At 47.9% G+C, this 16572-nt stretch overlaps 4 protein-coding genes across 4 annotated transcripts; all 4 read left to right on the top strand.

Moving 5' to 3' along the window:
* Nucleotides 1-639: 639 nt before the first annotated feature.
* N7478_010472 (uncharacterized protein) lies at nucleotides 640-1293 on the top strand (the record flags this gene model as incomplete). The annotated part of the gene is made up of 2 exons (XM_056926686.1): nucleotides 640-715; nucleotides 896-1293. 2 exons carry the CDS (start codon nucleotides 640-642, stop codon nucleotides 1291-1293), a joined length of 474 nt encoding a protein of 157 aa, XP_056776056.1.
* A 1930-nt stretch (nucleotides 1294-3223) lies between these two features.
* Nucleotides 3224-5782, top strand: N7478_010473 (M13 family metallopeptidase; the record flags this gene model as incomplete). The annotated part of the gene is made up of 5 exons (XM_056926687.1): nucleotides 3224-3234; nucleotides 3288-3520; nucleotides 3581-4086; nucleotides 4133-5632; nucleotides 5705-5782. 5 exons carry the CDS (start codon nucleotides 3224-3226, stop codon nucleotides 5780-5782), a joined length of 2328 nt encoding a protein of 775 aa, XP_056776057.1.
* Nucleotides 5783-7600: 1818 nt separating this feature from the next.
* On the top strand, nucleotides 7601-12753 carry N7478_010474 (mitotic regulator LTE1; the record flags this gene model as incomplete). Its single annotated transcript, XM_056926688.1, has 3 exons — nucleotides 7601-7995; nucleotides 8123-12444; nucleotides 12506-12753. The coding sequence occupies 3 exons, from the start codon at nucleotides 7601-7603 to the stop codon at nucleotides 12751-12753; spliced, it is 4965 nt and encodes a 1654-aa protein (XP_056776058.1).
* A 657-nt stretch (nucleotides 12754-13410) lies between these two features.
* Nucleotides 13411-16095, top strand: N7478_010475 (uncharacterized protein; the record flags this gene model as incomplete). Its single annotated transcript, XM_056926689.1, has 2 exons — nucleotides 13411-13711; nucleotides 13766-16095. The coding sequence occupies 2 exons, from the start codon at nucleotides 13411-13413 to the stop codon at nucleotides 16093-16095; spliced, it is 2631 nt and encodes an 876-aa protein (XP_056776059.1).
* Between the last annotated feature and the right edge of the window lie 477 nt (nucleotides 16096-16572).

The following is a 16572-nucleotide window of genomic DNA, read 5'->3' on the forward strand; positions in this document are numbered from 1 at the left end:
ATTTAATTGTAAATGTCCTTGGCCTCTTGGAATGACACCTACTATCACATGGTCGACACGGCTTGAATTTCTGGCGGCCAGCTATCTATTACTACTATCTAAATTAAGCTAGTAGTTACAACGAACTTCGGGCTCAACATAAGCAGTCAATACGGGTTTAAAAAATGATAGGTATTCAGTTGACTCTATTTAGAATAATAGCTAGTGCACGTCAAAGTGAATAAGTCTATAAATATTAAGACCCTGAGAATCAAATTACCAGTTTCCTTATTAGAGCAGTAGTCAGGATTCAGCTTTGAAGCCTTACCTGAAGAGCTCGGAAATAATACCACACTAACACGGGTCATCGTGCAATTTGGGTCTATGACCCTCAAGATCCAAGCTGATTATCTCCACTTTTATACCCCCACATATTATCTCCGCCAATAAGGGACCTGTTCAGTGCACTAAACCGCATGCAGGCAGTAGTAACTCTCACACCATCATCCGCATTGTCAGAGTCAGGAGAAACTCAAAATCTCGCTTGAAATATTTGGGGTTCGCAAAAATGCCGAGTTTCCAACTTAGACTCGTGAAAAGTATTGCTCACTAGAATTCTTGACATATTGTGATAGCTTCGGAGATTCTAGTCGATAAACAATGTCTCAAAACAGCCTGAGTTTCGTGATCTCAAGCGGAGCAGGACTGCAGGATGATCCTCCGGTCCGACGATTAAGTCAGCATTAATCAGTAGCGAATTGTCAAAGTTCATTAGGCTTACGTTGAGGATTATAGTCCGCCAACATGCAATGAGAAACGTTGCACTGACAAGAAAGCGGCGCGGCGTTAACAAACGAAAAGGAACTGAACAGTAAGCCTTATCTGCCCCGTTTGATAATTAGACTAAAATAACCAGTTAGACCTGGATCTGCCACCATTACAACTACTAACCCGATCGAGGTCATGGATAGCTCATTTTCACATCGTACTAGCAGTGAAGAATCCCATGAGGAAGATTTATCTTTACAGCCAGGATGCTGGCTTGCCACTTACACTAGAATGCGGAGCAATGGAACGCAATCAAATCATGCACGACGTACCACCTCTACTAGGGACACAACTCAATCTCCCGTATGTCTACACCCGGAGTTTGACTTCCATAGTACTGCATACGAAGGCGCATGCTCTAGATTTCAGGTGGATCTGACTGATCTTACTATGTTAACGAATTTCAACATTGGGAGAGGAACTATCGCCGCGCTTGCCGCAGATCCTAGTCGATTGCTGTCACTGATAGGAGGCACTGGATGGTGATGCATACTCCTTTGATATGAGTTCACTCAACCATACTGATCTGCTTGTGTGAAGGTCCTTCCTAGAATTCATACCAAGTCGCTATGGCTTAGATATTTGTGTTACAAGTGCCACGGATTGTTTACTTGCTAAAGTACAAGGCATTTGCATCCCCAGTGAAATGAATAGAGCCAGAGATCTTAAGCTGCTCTCGATTGCTCTACGGGCGTTACAGGATGCCTTGAACGACCAAACACTCTGTACTAGCTCCGAAGCTCTTTGTGCATCGCAACTACTCGGCCTGCATGCTGTATGTATGAATAAGCGCGTTGCAACACACAACATTGGAACTAACTTCAACTCAGCTCCTGGGATCGTGTGAAGGCGCAATTTGGTCTCATCATCTAGAAGGGACCATCCGTCTCATCAAAAATCGAACTCCGGCGCGCTTCACGAGTGAATTTGATCAGGCGCTTTTTTCTGCTCACATGGGGACAGTTTTATTTGACTCTCTCATGAGAAATATGCCGTGCTACCTTGAAGAACCTCACTGGATAGAGATTTATCAATCATCTGAACAGGCTTCTGAGACACTTACTGAAAGAAGCCCCTTAGCCATATCTATACGGTCTCTCATGATCAGGTATGTATCTCTATACTAAATTGGCATTCTGCACATCTCATCGTCTCTTTTCATTGATGCTTGATGTCAACTAGAGGTTCCATCATGCCGATAAGAATTTTCAGGCTAATATCATAACTCGCTCGCATAGGCTACCAGGTCTGTGGCACAAGATAGATCAGGCTGTGCTAGGTCCTGATATATACAAGGCTGAGATACGAGCTTTTTTACGGACTCAATGTGATCACATCCGGGATGACCTGCTAGCATGGGTGGAAGCATACAAAACTCATTGCATGCACATGTCACTAGTATCACCATCAACCAAGGAACTTTCAATGAGACGAGAACTATACGGCACAGCCCTCGAATGTCTCATAGTGACCAAACGACTGATGGCGACTATCTACTATGATGAGATAGACAGCATAGAGGCAGAAGTGCAGGAATTGGCCCAAACATTGATCAATTTGCAGGCAATGCCTTCACCCAGCCACTCCTGGTTATTCTCAGGACGCGAGACGAGCGTGACACGAAGTGTTCTTTTGACTAGGGATCAATGGAACAGCAAATCTTCAGGAACCCCGATTTCCGAGGAGCTTACAACTCGGGCGAGATATATCACCTGGACTAAGATGCTCCGGCCGAACTAGGAAAGCAGCTATAGCTTCGGAGCTGTGCATACTATTAATCTACCCTCTCTGGCTTGCATCGAGCGTAGTATCCGCTTCTGCACATAAAAATAGTTGTTATTAATACAGACATAAACAGCGATATATCATAAATTATTTTCCGATCCATAACAAATTTAGGGAGTTTATATTACAAGTCATTCGAATGCATCACCCTAAGATAGACATAATTAGGCTCAACTATGGATATTACGCTCGATGCAAGCCAGATGGTGTAAAAACACTCTAGGGCTGCGACCTCGGGAGTCATCGACATCTTATTGTAAAGCTACATTGAGTCTAGCATTGAATTGAATTGTCCATAATATATTTCTCTCGTCAAATAATTCATTGTGAACGCTCTTGTCGAAAAATACAAGTATTTCCCTCAATATAAAGCTCTTTGTTCCCACATGCATGTGTGCATCAAATGATTGATGTGTGCATGCAGGCCGCTGACTCAGATTTTGTCTAACCGCCCCAGGCGGAAACTGTAACATTGAAGTGGAGTCGGACCCACCGGAGCTGCCGATGACGGAGTCACGTCAGGGCCCCCTCTCGCTTCGAGGCTCCCTTGTTCACCTCATGGTATATGGGGAAGCTGTTTTGATCTTGTATCGTAACGGTCCTTCCATGCGAAAGTATCGTGAATACCATCATGATTAACAAGTAAGTTTTGCCCAAGAAGCTAAGACCAGACCTTGACACCTAATGCTCACCAGGAGTAGCTATGATCCGGATGTGAAGGTGGGAGAGATTGAGATTGAGGAAAGGCGAGCTTTGTTGAGCGATGAAGAGGATATCGGCCCTGGAGGGCACTCAACTGTATATCGACGAGTGAGGAATCGGGAGGGCAAGTGCAGGGCCCGTAGTCCCTGGAGGTGCGCCGCGAAGATCATTCTCAAGGCTACCTTGTTTAGCGTGTTGATCTGGTGGCTCATTGGATTCTTACCTGGTGAGTTATAAGAGTCTATCATTTTCTGTGATGCCGATACTCATGAATATTACCATTCAGACCGATCGGACGAGCCTGTCTCCCCACAACCCGAATCGCCGGCCATCTGCCAGACACCCGAATGTATCCATGCCGCATCCGAGATTCTCTACAACTTAGATCCAAACTACGCAAAGATTGACCCTTGTACCGATTTTGATCAATACGTTTGCGGTGGATGGAGAGAGCACCATGATATGCGGTCTGACCAGGGGTCCATCTTTGCCGGAACAATAATGGCAGAGACTGGCCAAACTCGCCTCCGTCATATTCTGGAACGCTCGGAGCCCCCAGACTCGGCAGATACAGAGAACTTTAAGAAGCTGAAGGATGCATATGACGCTTGTCTAGATGAGCCTGCCATTCGAAAGCGGGGCATCAAACCCTTGGTTGAGATTCTGGAGAAGCTACAGAATATCTATCCCGCGAATGATGCGACTACCGAGGATGCCGGCTATCATCTTACCGACGCGGTCGTGTTTCTCATCCAATCTGGCCGCGAAGCTTTGGTAGAGGCCAGTGTTTCTGTAAGACATTCTCTCTTGACAATGTGAACTTTACTGATGACCGCAGCCTGATGATCGAGACCCTGACAATGTCACAATCTTTGTGAACCCACCTGACAACATCGGACTCCCAGCACGGGAGTACTACAACAATACAGAGACTGTTGCTAAATATTCATCCGTGGTGCAGAAGGTTCTGCAAGCTTTCGATATCAAGAATGTCGAAAAGGTCAGCGAGAAAGTTGTTGCTTTCGAGAAGGAACTGGCAAACATCACTCCAGATACGGCGACCCAAGAGGATGTCACCAAGTATTACAATCCTCTTAGTATCAAAGAAACAGATGATTTGCTACCTCAAGTCTCGGTTTCTGATATCCTTTCGGCGCTCGCACCACATGATTACAAGACCGACCGTCTCATTGTCGGCTCGCCTTCGTATATGAAAGGTCTATCTAGGCTTCTAAAGAAGACACCGCGGGAGACAGTGTCAGTATTCTTCCAGTGGAAACTCATCCAGTCGTATGCGAGCAGCATTGAGGATGATAAGATTGCTCCTCTTAACCAGCTTTCAAACGAACTGTCTGGAAAGGACCCAAAGGCAAAGGAGGAGAGGTGGCGGAAGTGTATTAGTACTCTTGATGAAAGCCTAGGCTGGAGCTTGAGTCGATTTTACGTGTTGGATTCATTCTCTAGCGAGTCCAAGGAGCTTGGGGACCAAATCGTGTCTGATATTAAGGAACGATTTGTTTTCACACTGGACCAGACTGGGTGGATGTCTCCAGAGGTCCGAAAGCTTGGTATCCAAAAGGTGGGAAATATTATTCAGAAGATCGGGTTCCCAGTCAAGAGTCCCAACGTGCTGGATCCAAAAGACGTGGAAAATTACTATGCTGCCCTTGATGTTTCCAGCGATGGCTTCTTCGAAAACAGGGTTGCCGTGGTCGAATTCGAGTTGAAAAACGAATGGTCCAAGCTGGGCAAGCCGACTAATCATGATGAGTGGGATATGACTACCCCGACCGTCAACGCTTACTATAACCCTCCTGGCAATGAGATTGTTTTCCCCGCTGGTATCATGCAGCCTCCAGCATTCTATGGGCCGGCAGCCCCATTATATCTTGCCTATGGAGCGTTCGGGTCTGTGAGTGGTCATGAGCTTTCGCATGCCTTTGATTCTACAGGTCGTCACTATGATGAATCTGGCAACTATACCAACTGGTGGGATGATGAAACGGTCAAGGCTTTCGAAGAACGCGCTCAATGTTTTATTGACCAATACTCCAAATTCACTGTCGAAGGACCAAATGGCAAAATTCTGCATGTCAATGGGCGCTTGACCCTAGGCGAGAACATTGCGGACGCCGGTGGTCTAGGTGCTTCGTTCCACGCATGGAAGAAACGTGATGACGCGAAGCCTGATCTTCACCTCCCTGGACTAGATGCTTTTACCAAGGAGCAGCTATTCTTTATCTCCTATGGCAACTGGTGGTGTGGTAAGAATACCAAAGAGGCGGCCGAGGAATCTGTCTATAACGACCCACACGCGCCTAAATCAGCACGAATTATCGTAAGTTTCAGCCACAGAGCTCATAACATCATGTAAGGTTTCTTCTTTTACTAATCAATGTCATTCTTACAGAACACAATGGCCAACTCGAGAGAGTTTAAGGAAGCGTTCCAATGTCCCACGAAGGAGCCAGTTTGCAAGCTCTGGTGATCGATAGAATAGGTAATATCGAGGAGCCGGGCTCTTAACTGGCCATTTGATATGGCTGGTGTTCTATTTGCAGGGTTCTCGGTTTCATTTCACTTTAGTTTACATCGCTCATCAGCCACAAGAAATGACGGGGTCCAATACACATAATCTGTTTTTTACATATGATCACCTCCTTCTAGTTGCTCTTTATACTACATGGTTGCCTCGACTTGATGCCTTCCTTACACCCCGTAACCATGGATACATACATATAGGTATGTGTGAACAGGATACTGTAAATGCATTCACACCGCGGACCTAAAAGGTGAATACTTACCTGCCGAGGGGCGCATAGTAGTACATGGCACATGCTGTTGTCTCTGATCTGCATAAGACCAGTTCACATTCCTCAGAAGCAATAGACAATCTCGGAGTCCGAGACTTTACGCCCCGCCAATTATGTACATATGTATTCTGCACGGACAAATGAGACAGTGTCAGTCGGCACAATCTGGAGCGAGCTTTTTTGCAAATCCATCGAAAGCCCATCCGTAGGGCTTGCAAGAATACGGTTGAAGTGAAGATCCCAAGCCTAGGTAGTATGCATTTTCAGTGGTACATATCCCTTTTCCAGACCCCCTCCATGCCGATCACCGTTTAGACTAGCTTTTATTTCCCTCCGAAGCGAGGAAAGTTGTCGATCATGAGGGGCGGTCAATCTCGATCGGCCAGCAGCCGGAACAAGAGTTGTGGGCCGGGGATTTTATTCTAAAAGAGGGGGGGAAAGAGAAACTCAACTGTTTGGAAAAGAGACGATCGGGATCCTCAGTCGATCCCCAACAATTGAATCATGTGAGATGCGCGATCATAGATCATCCCGTGATACGCACCCCCGGGTACATTAGCGTAGGATTGATAAGTCCACGACAGAATCGAGTGTATGAGATGATATGATGGGTGGGTTTATTTTTAAATAGTACACAGTAGGAAAAACAGGGAATCGAGGTTAGTCGTCAGGGATCTCTGCACAAATCTCGCTGCATCATGCAACAAGTTGCCTTGAGGCCCCCAGTGGATCCGTTTATGGTGGAACTGCATGAGACCATCCAGTTTGCTGGGAAAAAGAAAGGATTTATAGATGGAGTCTGAACGGGACGTGTCATAGCTGAAAGCTCCATCTATCAGCTCCTCATACCCAAAAGCGCGTCCCAGTGAGCCGAACTCACGGTGGAGAAGGGGATTAACGGCGGGGCCTGTAGCCACTCAGGGCACGGAACTCGCCCCTAATGTAGGTCGCTTCACCGGAGGGGCGTGAGGCGGGTGACAAGGGTACAGTGGACCTATCATCTTAGATGATGACGGGTGTGATGGCAGGAGATGGGATCTCGCACAAATTGACGAGGATGAATCAGTAGATAGATCCATTAAAATGATGATTTATGTAGGGGGAAAATAGAAGAACAGATTATCGTGAAATAGAAGGGAAGGTAGGTAGAGAGAGTATGGGAGAAAGTCCACTGTGAACTCCAAGTGGCAACGGTTTGGTCCCGTAGTGTCGGGTCCCCCGTTCCCCGTAAACCCAAGAAAACAGAGCTGTGGTTCCTTTATTTTTTTTCCTTCCTTCTCTGGGTTCCCCCTCCGGATATCTCCTTTTGGTTTTTTATTTCTTATCCAATTCTCCTCGTACGACTTTGAATCTCAACCTGGTCTGCCTCCATGCATTCGTTGAGAGACGTTTGCCTGTGAGCAACATACGGGCCCCGCAACCGCGTCGCGCGCGGTTCATACCAGAGCTATAGCCCACCCATCCCTGCGAATAAGTTCCTATGGTAATTCACCATGGAGCCATTCCCGACTACTCTGGATCGGCCCGTACATTCCAAAGATCTATCCCGGCCCCAAGTTCGAATCGATGAATTACGAACCCCAGACCGAACACGCAGCGGCCCCGCTGCGAAATCCACCTATTTACGCCGGGCGAACACAGTAGCACAGGGGAGTTCGATAAAAAAGAACCTGGAATTGAAAGCCAACCGGGAAAGAACTACAACGACGGGAACTGCGCCAGGGGCAGCAGCACTACGAGCCAAAGATAGTCATGAGTTATTACGAAATGACCGACCATTGCAACGATCCCAGACGCACCGCGGCCCATTAGAGGCGCGCCCAGCCGGCCGCCGAGCAGGTCATTTTACGGTTGGCAGTGTCGGCCAGAATGGAAAGATCTTTCTCAGGTACGATCGCGATTCTTGCTAAATATCCCAATCTCAAATACCCTGTCTGCAATATTCTTTGCGGCACGTCCGGGCCCGTGTCGCACATCGTGATGCAGCATGCTGACAATACGCCCCCCATCTCCAGGCCGATTGCGAATACACCCCAGAAAGATCCCCCAATAGTGCCCTTTTCATCTATTGATCAAGTGACGACCGATCGCCTTCAGCCGCACAGAACCGCCCAAGCTCGAGATGACCCATCGAGGTGGTCCAGTTCCCAGCTCTCTGAGCTGCGCCCACGTGAACGAGTACGAGACGAATATAAACCGGCTTTTATCGAAGCATCCCAACCTGAAATAGAAACGCGTTCTCGGCAGCGACCAAATTCGTTCTCGACGATATCGGATAAACAATCAGTATCTGGCGCAGGGAAACGTGGGGAGTTACGCATTGTCATCGATCGATCTGAGGACCGACCTAAAACTGCAAATGAAAACTCGCCTGACACAGCATTGGAAATCCCCATTCCCCATTATCGCCTGGGGTCGCCACGATTCAATACCGAAGGTAGTGCGATGCTGCACAGTTCCGTCTACACGCGGACCTCAATGTCCGATAATTTTCGAAATTCAACTCTACTTGGTGGAATGATTGACCCCATGCCGGGGCGCCCAGGTGCATACAGTCGAGATTCATTTTCGCGTCATCGTGCGTCTTTTGCGGTTTCAATGTTTTCGGGGACTGCAGCTATAGATCTTAGTCGCGCCTCTCCCATACCAAGGAATTCCATGGTCTACGAATTAAAGGGTCCAGTTCAGCCGTCAATATACGAAACTTTGGTTTCGGATATGGATGGCGAGACAGTTGTACGGTATATTCCCGGCACTAAGGACATTAGTGCTGCCACGCCTGCCCGAATCGTTGCACAGATCTCTTCAGAGTCCTTTATGGACTATGAGCTGGTGTCTGACTTCTTTCTCACTTTCCGTTGTTATCTATCGGCCGATCACCTTCTTGCCTTGCTGCTTGCACGTCTGCAATGGGCGATCAATCGTCCCCAAGAAGATGGACGAATTATCCGTATTCGAACATTTGCGGCTCTCCGCCATTGGATCCTAAATTATTTTGTTGACGACTTTGTTATGAACTACCAATTGCGCACCCACTTTTGTGAGACTATCAATGAGCTTTATCAAGATGTAAAGTCTCGACAAAATGGTGGCACGAGCGACTTGAAAATTCTTATTGACCTGAAGCGATGCTGGAATGGCAAGTGTTCAGTTTACTGGACAGCGTCGGATTATTCTCGAGCCTATAATGATCCTGATAGCGCAATTATGCCTGGAAGCGCTCAGATCGAACTACACGATGACGAGACTGCTCAACAGACTGTCCCGCTTCCTGCGATGACTCCTCACGTAGACACAAGTTCTCGGAAGAGCTTTCCTACTGTCACACAACATGATCGAAACGACTCAGCTGGCACTGCACATAGTATCCCATTCTCTTCCAAGAGCGACCAAAGCATGCTGGCGCTGTCATGCTCATTGCCTCCCAAATCCCTTAGACGGGTGTCTACTTCTTACGCCAGGAGCAAAGCCCCACGGCCCGTTGCATTGGGTCTCACTAAATCAATCTCACCTAATGAAGCTCCGCCAACATCACCAATGCTTTCACGACATCCATTTCATGGCCACAAGAGAAGTGGTAGCTTTTCTGATTCGGTGCGAGACGACCGGCTTCCAACTGGAATGGATTCTGGGTCGCCGGCACCTCCGCAGGAGATGTTAGACCCCGTCAGATTCATCCGAGGAGAATTGTATCCGCCCGCGGAATCATACATGGCGATGATGGTGCCGGACTCTCCTCCGCTAGCTGCCCCGTCCTCGTCAACTAATTCAGACCGTCGAAGTACAGATGGTGGTCCAAAGACGGCGCAATCGAACTCGGGGATGAAAACTATAATTGGCTCTATCAGACGAGCTCTCCATACCCGGAATGGGGGCCAGAGCGTCTCTGCGCGCATGACAACCACATCTGAGCTTAGCAGTCTGCCATCTCGTGGCAAGACATCTGCAATGCCACATCACATTGCTCTGGGATCTGAGTACTACCGAGAAAGAAAGATGGCTACCGTACCAAAGCGCCCTGCACGAATCGATATTCTCTGTGAACGATCTCTGAAGCAATATCGAGACGCTATGGAGCAAGCGGCACAACAGGATGCTCAACAACAGCCCGATACACCCACGGTTCAGGTAACCTACCAGGAACCCGGTGAGAATATTCCTGTCGATTCCCTGCAAGTTCCGGAGGGTAATGAATCGAAGATCAAGAGTGGTATTACTATGGGCAGTGAATCTATTGTCATTGTCGATGATACGGGATTCGAATTTCCTACAATGTCGGGAGCTGTACAAGATGATCAGCATCGAGATGATAATGATCAGACGCAATACTTGAATACCCATGATATGGCTATCATGTCTTCTAAATCTCTTGTTTCATCATCGACACAAGCTAAAAGTGAACACTCCGTTCCGATTTGTTTCAATGGCGAAGTTTCGGATATAAGGAAGCCTTATCCACAGAGCATTGCTTCCCAACGCAGATCTTTCTCTAACGAGAGTCAAGCTGCACCTCGCAAACGAGTCTCGCTCTCCCTTCGACTCCGAAAATATGCCTCTTTTCAAAGTGGAATTTCCAGACAGCGCAATTCAATGGATAGCGATGCAGGCAAGTCCTCTGTGAGCTCGCAATATGGACAAGACCTGGGAGGTAAAAATTCTGGCCCTGCGCTTCGCAGAAGACCTGGCGGAAACTTGCGTCAAATGCAGGTCGTGGGTGATGATCAAATGCCCGCACGTGGAAGTATTGATACCGCTCGATCCTACAATGACTCTCTAGCAGAAACCACAATGACTGCATCTGAAGTTCCATCTAGGCCTCAAAGTACTCTTATTCCTCCGAATCCTCGATACTCTCTGATTCAGGGTCGACCAAATCGTGATCAGAAACGTCGCTCGTTTGAAGCAGCTATCGCTCGCTTTGCACAGATTCCAGACGATGATGACGGTGGTGTCGAGTCAACTCTGCTAAAATTGGAGGGCAAATGGCCTAACTCACCGCCACCGGACGAAGAAAAAGGATTTGAAAAGAACTTGGACCCTGGCGTTGAACAGCAACCTGACAAGAGTCAACTCGGTTGGGACGCTCTCGCTCGGAGACGACAGACAGATATGTCCGGCTACTCCACCGTTGGGGGTCGACTGGCGCCACCCAGGCCGTATTCTGACTCCGTCGCGGAGTCAGAAGAGTCGTATAATTCCATTCCTCTTCTCGAACGTGGTCTCACTGATGAGTCTATGAAACGGCCACCCGTGAATCGACCCCATATTCATAGCCAGATTATCGATATACAGGGACCTCCTCTCAGCCTTATATCTAGTCGAGATACTTCGGAGTTGGTGTCATCTCACCCATCGATCCAAATTGTCAATGAAACAGATAGCATTCGACGCATTCCCAGAGGCTCAACTATCCCACAACTAGCGGCCGGTAGCACGGGGCATGTTACACCCAGGAATCTGTCGGAAATGTCTGTGGATATCATTGACAGACGGGAAGCCATTGAGGGCCGTTTATCGAGTGACACCCGCAGCCTCAATTCGTCAACTGTGGAAATTCCACCTCACCCACTGGCACACCCTCCCTCTCCTCCTATGACCATTCAACATCCAAGCTCCTTCAACTCTTGTGTATCGCCTCTGGATAAGGTTCTTTTCCAGGCCCAGCCACTCACTCCAGACACTTCTCCTCGGCGCCGTGAGGCGGAAAGTGCCACTCCTCAGCCTAGACGCGTGCCTGAATTCTCTAGTGATGTTCTTTCCAACTCAGAGAAAGAGCAGAACGAGCAATACAATGTCACTATCGACCATGGTCCTGATCATGTGCCGTTTGTCCTTGCATGTGAATCTCAGATGCTTGCGCAACAATTGACATTGGTTGAAATGGCTGCTCTGAGCGAGGTTGATTGGAGAGACTTGGTAGAAATGAGATGGAGTAGCGGGTCCCAGTGCATTGAAAGCTGGGTCCAGTTCCTCATTTCCGAAGAACGAAAAGGTATTGATTTGGTTGTTGGGCGCTTCAATCTTGTGGTGAAATGGGTAGTCTCTGAGATAGTCTTGACTCGCAACATCAATGAGCGAGCACGCACAATCATCAAGTTCATTCACACTGCTGCCCATGCTCGGCGCATCTGCAATTATGCAACTATGTTGCAGATTGCCATCGCATTGTCTTCCTCGGATTGCTCACGGCTTCAAAGGACCTGGCAACTTGTTCCTTTGGAGGACAGGAGGCTGTTCAAAGACATGGAGGCTCTTATCCAGCCTGTTCGCAATTTTCATGACCTGCGCGTTGAGATGGAGACAGCCAATTTACGGGAAGGCTGTATTCCTTTCATCGGTAAGTGGAATACCATTTTATTTTCTTATTCGTTTACAATTGCTAATCGTCGATCATTCAGGTCTCTATGTACACGACCTCACGTATAATGCACAAAAGCCTGCCCAGATCACTCGTAAGGGAGGTGATCTGCTGGTTAATTTCGAGCGATACCGGACTGCTGCCCGGCTCGTCAAGAGTCTGCTCCGTTTGATCGACGCGAGCACCAAGTACCGATTCATGCCCGTTCAAGGAGTTATTGAACGGTGCCTTTGGATGTCATCCCTCCGCGAGGACGAGATTCAAGCTCGCAGCAAAGATCTTGAATGAATTTCCCCTCTTTTTTGATTTTAATGTTTTGGTTTTTTTTTTGATTCGTATTCCCTCTTTGATGATTGGATTTTTGTTTTTCATACCCCTGCTCGCTACCGAGTATTGTTGATTTTTTTTTGGCTATATATCGATTGATATGTGCCTTGTATCTATATCTGCACTTTTTTTTTGCTCTTCATACCCTCGTTTGGATTTCTGCTTGATTCATTGCGTTTACAGCGAACATTGCATACACGTTGGAATTGGGCGATATCACGGATTGGCATAGCAAAGTCGATACTATAAATTTTTGGCTTTATTTTAATTCTTTGACTTTAGTACCACTACTGGTCCTTTGGTTTTTGTTTCATGAAAAAGTAGTGACATAAATCATATCGCATCAACTTAATCGACAGGCTAAAATATCACACCTCGGTTCAAGTTGATGTTGTATTGTTTCACATAGAATAGATTTGCCGTGCGTCATAGTAAACTGATCTGCTGGCGGAACACCATTTTCCAGCCCGAAACCCCCAATTCCACCACCTTTCACCCCCATCCACCGAGTCCTCTCACTATCTTTTGACTCTCTTTCACACTTCACCCTGGGATTAATCCTTTGTCGCATACCTTGGATGTCCCGCTCAGTGTTTCCCTCACCTTTGGCCCGCCACGATGGACAGCACCGAGCCGCGGCGCGGGGCTTCAGAGGACCAGCTCGACGACTCTGATCCCGGCCATAGCCCCGCGTCCCTTGGACCAACTCAAGAACTGCCCGATGACCTCCCTAAATCACTCGATGATCGCCGCTCGGTCCCGGTATATCAGCAAGAGACAGAGATGTACGATGCGTGGCAGGGTAAGTCCATATCTTCAGCTAGATACGCACACGCTTTATGGTCCGAGCTCGGGAATGGTGCCTGGGAACGAGATGTTTTACGAACAGTACTTACTCGCGCCGAGCAAAAGCCATCCCGTAAGGATTATTGCCTCGAATCATCTGCTAACATGTAGCTATGGCTACTGGCAGGACAATCCCAATTCCTTACTACACCTGTCGCTGCGAAACCTCTTACTTTCAGCCTAGCCCTTGATGACCACACGCATGACCCGGAAACAGACCTTCGCGCCCAGTATGGACGAGATATCGAAGATAGCGACTCCCGACTCATGGAGATGCTCGCAGCGCAAGCAGCACATCGTGAAGTTGACTCCCTAGCCGCAGACGAAGAAGGCATAGCAACAGACGATAAATTGTCAACGGCCGAGAAGAAAGATATCTTACAAAAGAGTCTGAACATGGCAGCCAGCAACGGCGACGTGGAACGAGTACAAAAGCTTCTTACGGGCGATGCGAAAAGTTATATCGATGTAAACATGAAGGATGAGGAAGGGACAGTGCCGCTTATCTACGCAAGCTGTTTCGGGCATCAAGATGTTGTTTCGGCGCTTCTTGATGCTGGTGCCTTTGTTGATCAGCAGGATCGGAACCAGTGGAGCGCATTGATGTGGGCTATGACGAATCGACATAAAGCTATTGCGAAGATCTTGCTTGATCATGGGGCTTCACCGGATATCAAGTCTTCTTCTGGCGGGACGGCGTTTGACTTTGCGCAGCCCGGTAGTGAGATTTCGGAGTATTTACACGAGAACGGGTATAACTTTGGTCCCGGGGCTGTTGTGGATGATTTCTATGATGCTGGACTTGCGCATGGTCGGTTTGAAGAAGAACTTGCGGAGAATGAGATAAAGAGGCGGATGATGATGGAAGAGAGTGCGATCAATTTGGAGGTTGATTTGTCTAGTCTTGGGTTGGATGAGAAGTTTGAGCCGTCGGATGAGGATGATCTCGAACAGGAGCAGCAGGAATTCGTGTGGGATCGCTGTTTGAACGACCAGATGTTTGTTTTTCAGGATCATGAACTGGAGCACATCTTGGATATTATTATCACCAACATGACGCCACAACGATCGCCGTCTCAAAAGCCCGTTCCTGCGAACTTGTTGTTTCTCAGTGCGCGTTATGCTCACTATCATGCTAGTCCCGAGCTACTTGCTGAGCTTCTAACCTCTGCAACGGAAAAGATAAATGACGTTGTTGAGCGCCATCAGTGGGATATGACAATGCAGGCATTCTGGCTTTCCAACGCCACACTTCTACTGCACTATCTAAAGAAAGATGGCGGGTTGGTCGAGTCAACCGTTGAATTTCAACTACATCTAGCGGAGCTAGTCAACGAAATCTTCGTTCTAATTATCCGCGACGCCGAACGACGAATGAACAAAGTCCTAGATGCAGCCATGCTGGATCATGAAACCATCCCAGGACTAGAAGATGTCGCATTTCAAAATGAATGGAAACTTTTCCGCAAGAAGAAGTCCGAGGCCCCTGAACCAGCAGAGAAACGATTCCGCCCTCCCTCTCCACGGCGGCGAGCCCAAGTCTCCCCTCGAAACATCACATCATTGCTCTCGTCAACACTCTTCGTCCTAGATCTCTATGACGTCCACTCTGTCATCACTACCCAAATCATCTCCCAACTTCTCTATTGGCTCAGCGCCGAGATCTTCAATCGTATCATGAGTACAAGACGCTACCTAGCACGAACAAAAGCCATGCAAATACGCATGAATGTCTCAGCATTAGAAGACTGGGGCCGCACAAACAACAGACAACCCGAACACTACGAAAACGGCTCTATGACCAGCACCGGCGAATCAACAATCGATTCTGCCCGTCGCCATCTAGCCCCCGTCATTCAACTTCTCCAATGGCTCCAATGCTTCTCCTCTCTAGGCGACGACCACGAATCCCTCGTCACAACTCTCCTCCAACTCCAACAGCTCTTTCCAATCCAACTCCTCCACGCCGTCAAATCATATAGACCCGAAGTCGGCGAAAAGGGCCTAACCAAACAAGCCATGAAATATCTTCTGGAAATGCAACGCGACCCCGAAATTATCTTCCGCGAACAAGCAAAACTCCAAGCAGAGAAAGAGAAGGCATCAGCACCCCCGCCTACAACGGAAGAAGGCCGTCCTAAAACACCTACTAAAGACCAGAATTCATCCGAGAACCATGCCTCGCCAGAACAGCAGGGCCACGCATCTCCCGGCTCGGTAGCTGCATCGTCCCGCCCGAGTATGAGCTTGGCGGCTTCGGCACGAGACGACCGCCCGAATATAAATAGTGTCTTTTTAGACCCTACACTCTTCCTTCCCTTCTCTCTTCCAACCAGTACAGACATGCTGATTAGCTATGGTGCTGGTCTTGGCGGTACAAATCGTGAGCGAGCACGGAAGTACATTCCCACTGTGCCGGCGGAGGTTCTTAGCCGATTTGACCGAGGTGATTCATAAGTTGAGAAAAGGAAATAATCATGACAACCAGGTTTTCCAAATCAAGTAAAAAAAGTCGCGTCTCCCTTTGCCATTGCCATTTGTTGGGCATTGGTATAAAACAGATGGCATCGAGTGGTTTTTAGCTACTCAATCTTGTGACTGGTTTTCGGCTGTTCATGAGAGTGGTTGTGGAAAAGTCTATCGGATACCCTCTCTAACGTTTATTGTCTCTTAAAATTACACCTTTTATCTTGGTCCGCGGTGTCGGTCTCATATTGGGACCGTGAATGTGAATGTGGCTTTACCTTGTTCTAGTGTATATAATTCTTTCAACGAGGAAACTTTCATACGTGTCTTTACCCTTGGCTTAACAAAGTCTTTTATTTGCCCTTATTCTTATAGGTACGTGGGACAATGACGATCATCGGGGGAAAACCCCCCCTTGGCCATAGATAGACTTTACTACCGATTACACAGCTACCTGTACTGTAAGCT

This window comes from Penicillium angulare (assembly GCF_028827245.1).
Source record: "Penicillium angulare strain IBT 27051 chromosome Unknown utg000007l_segment0_segment0, whole genome shotgun sequence".
NCBI classification, from domain to species: domain Eukaryota; kingdom Fungi; phylum Ascomycota; class Eurotiomycetes; order Eurotiales; family Aspergillaceae; genus Penicillium; species Penicillium angulare.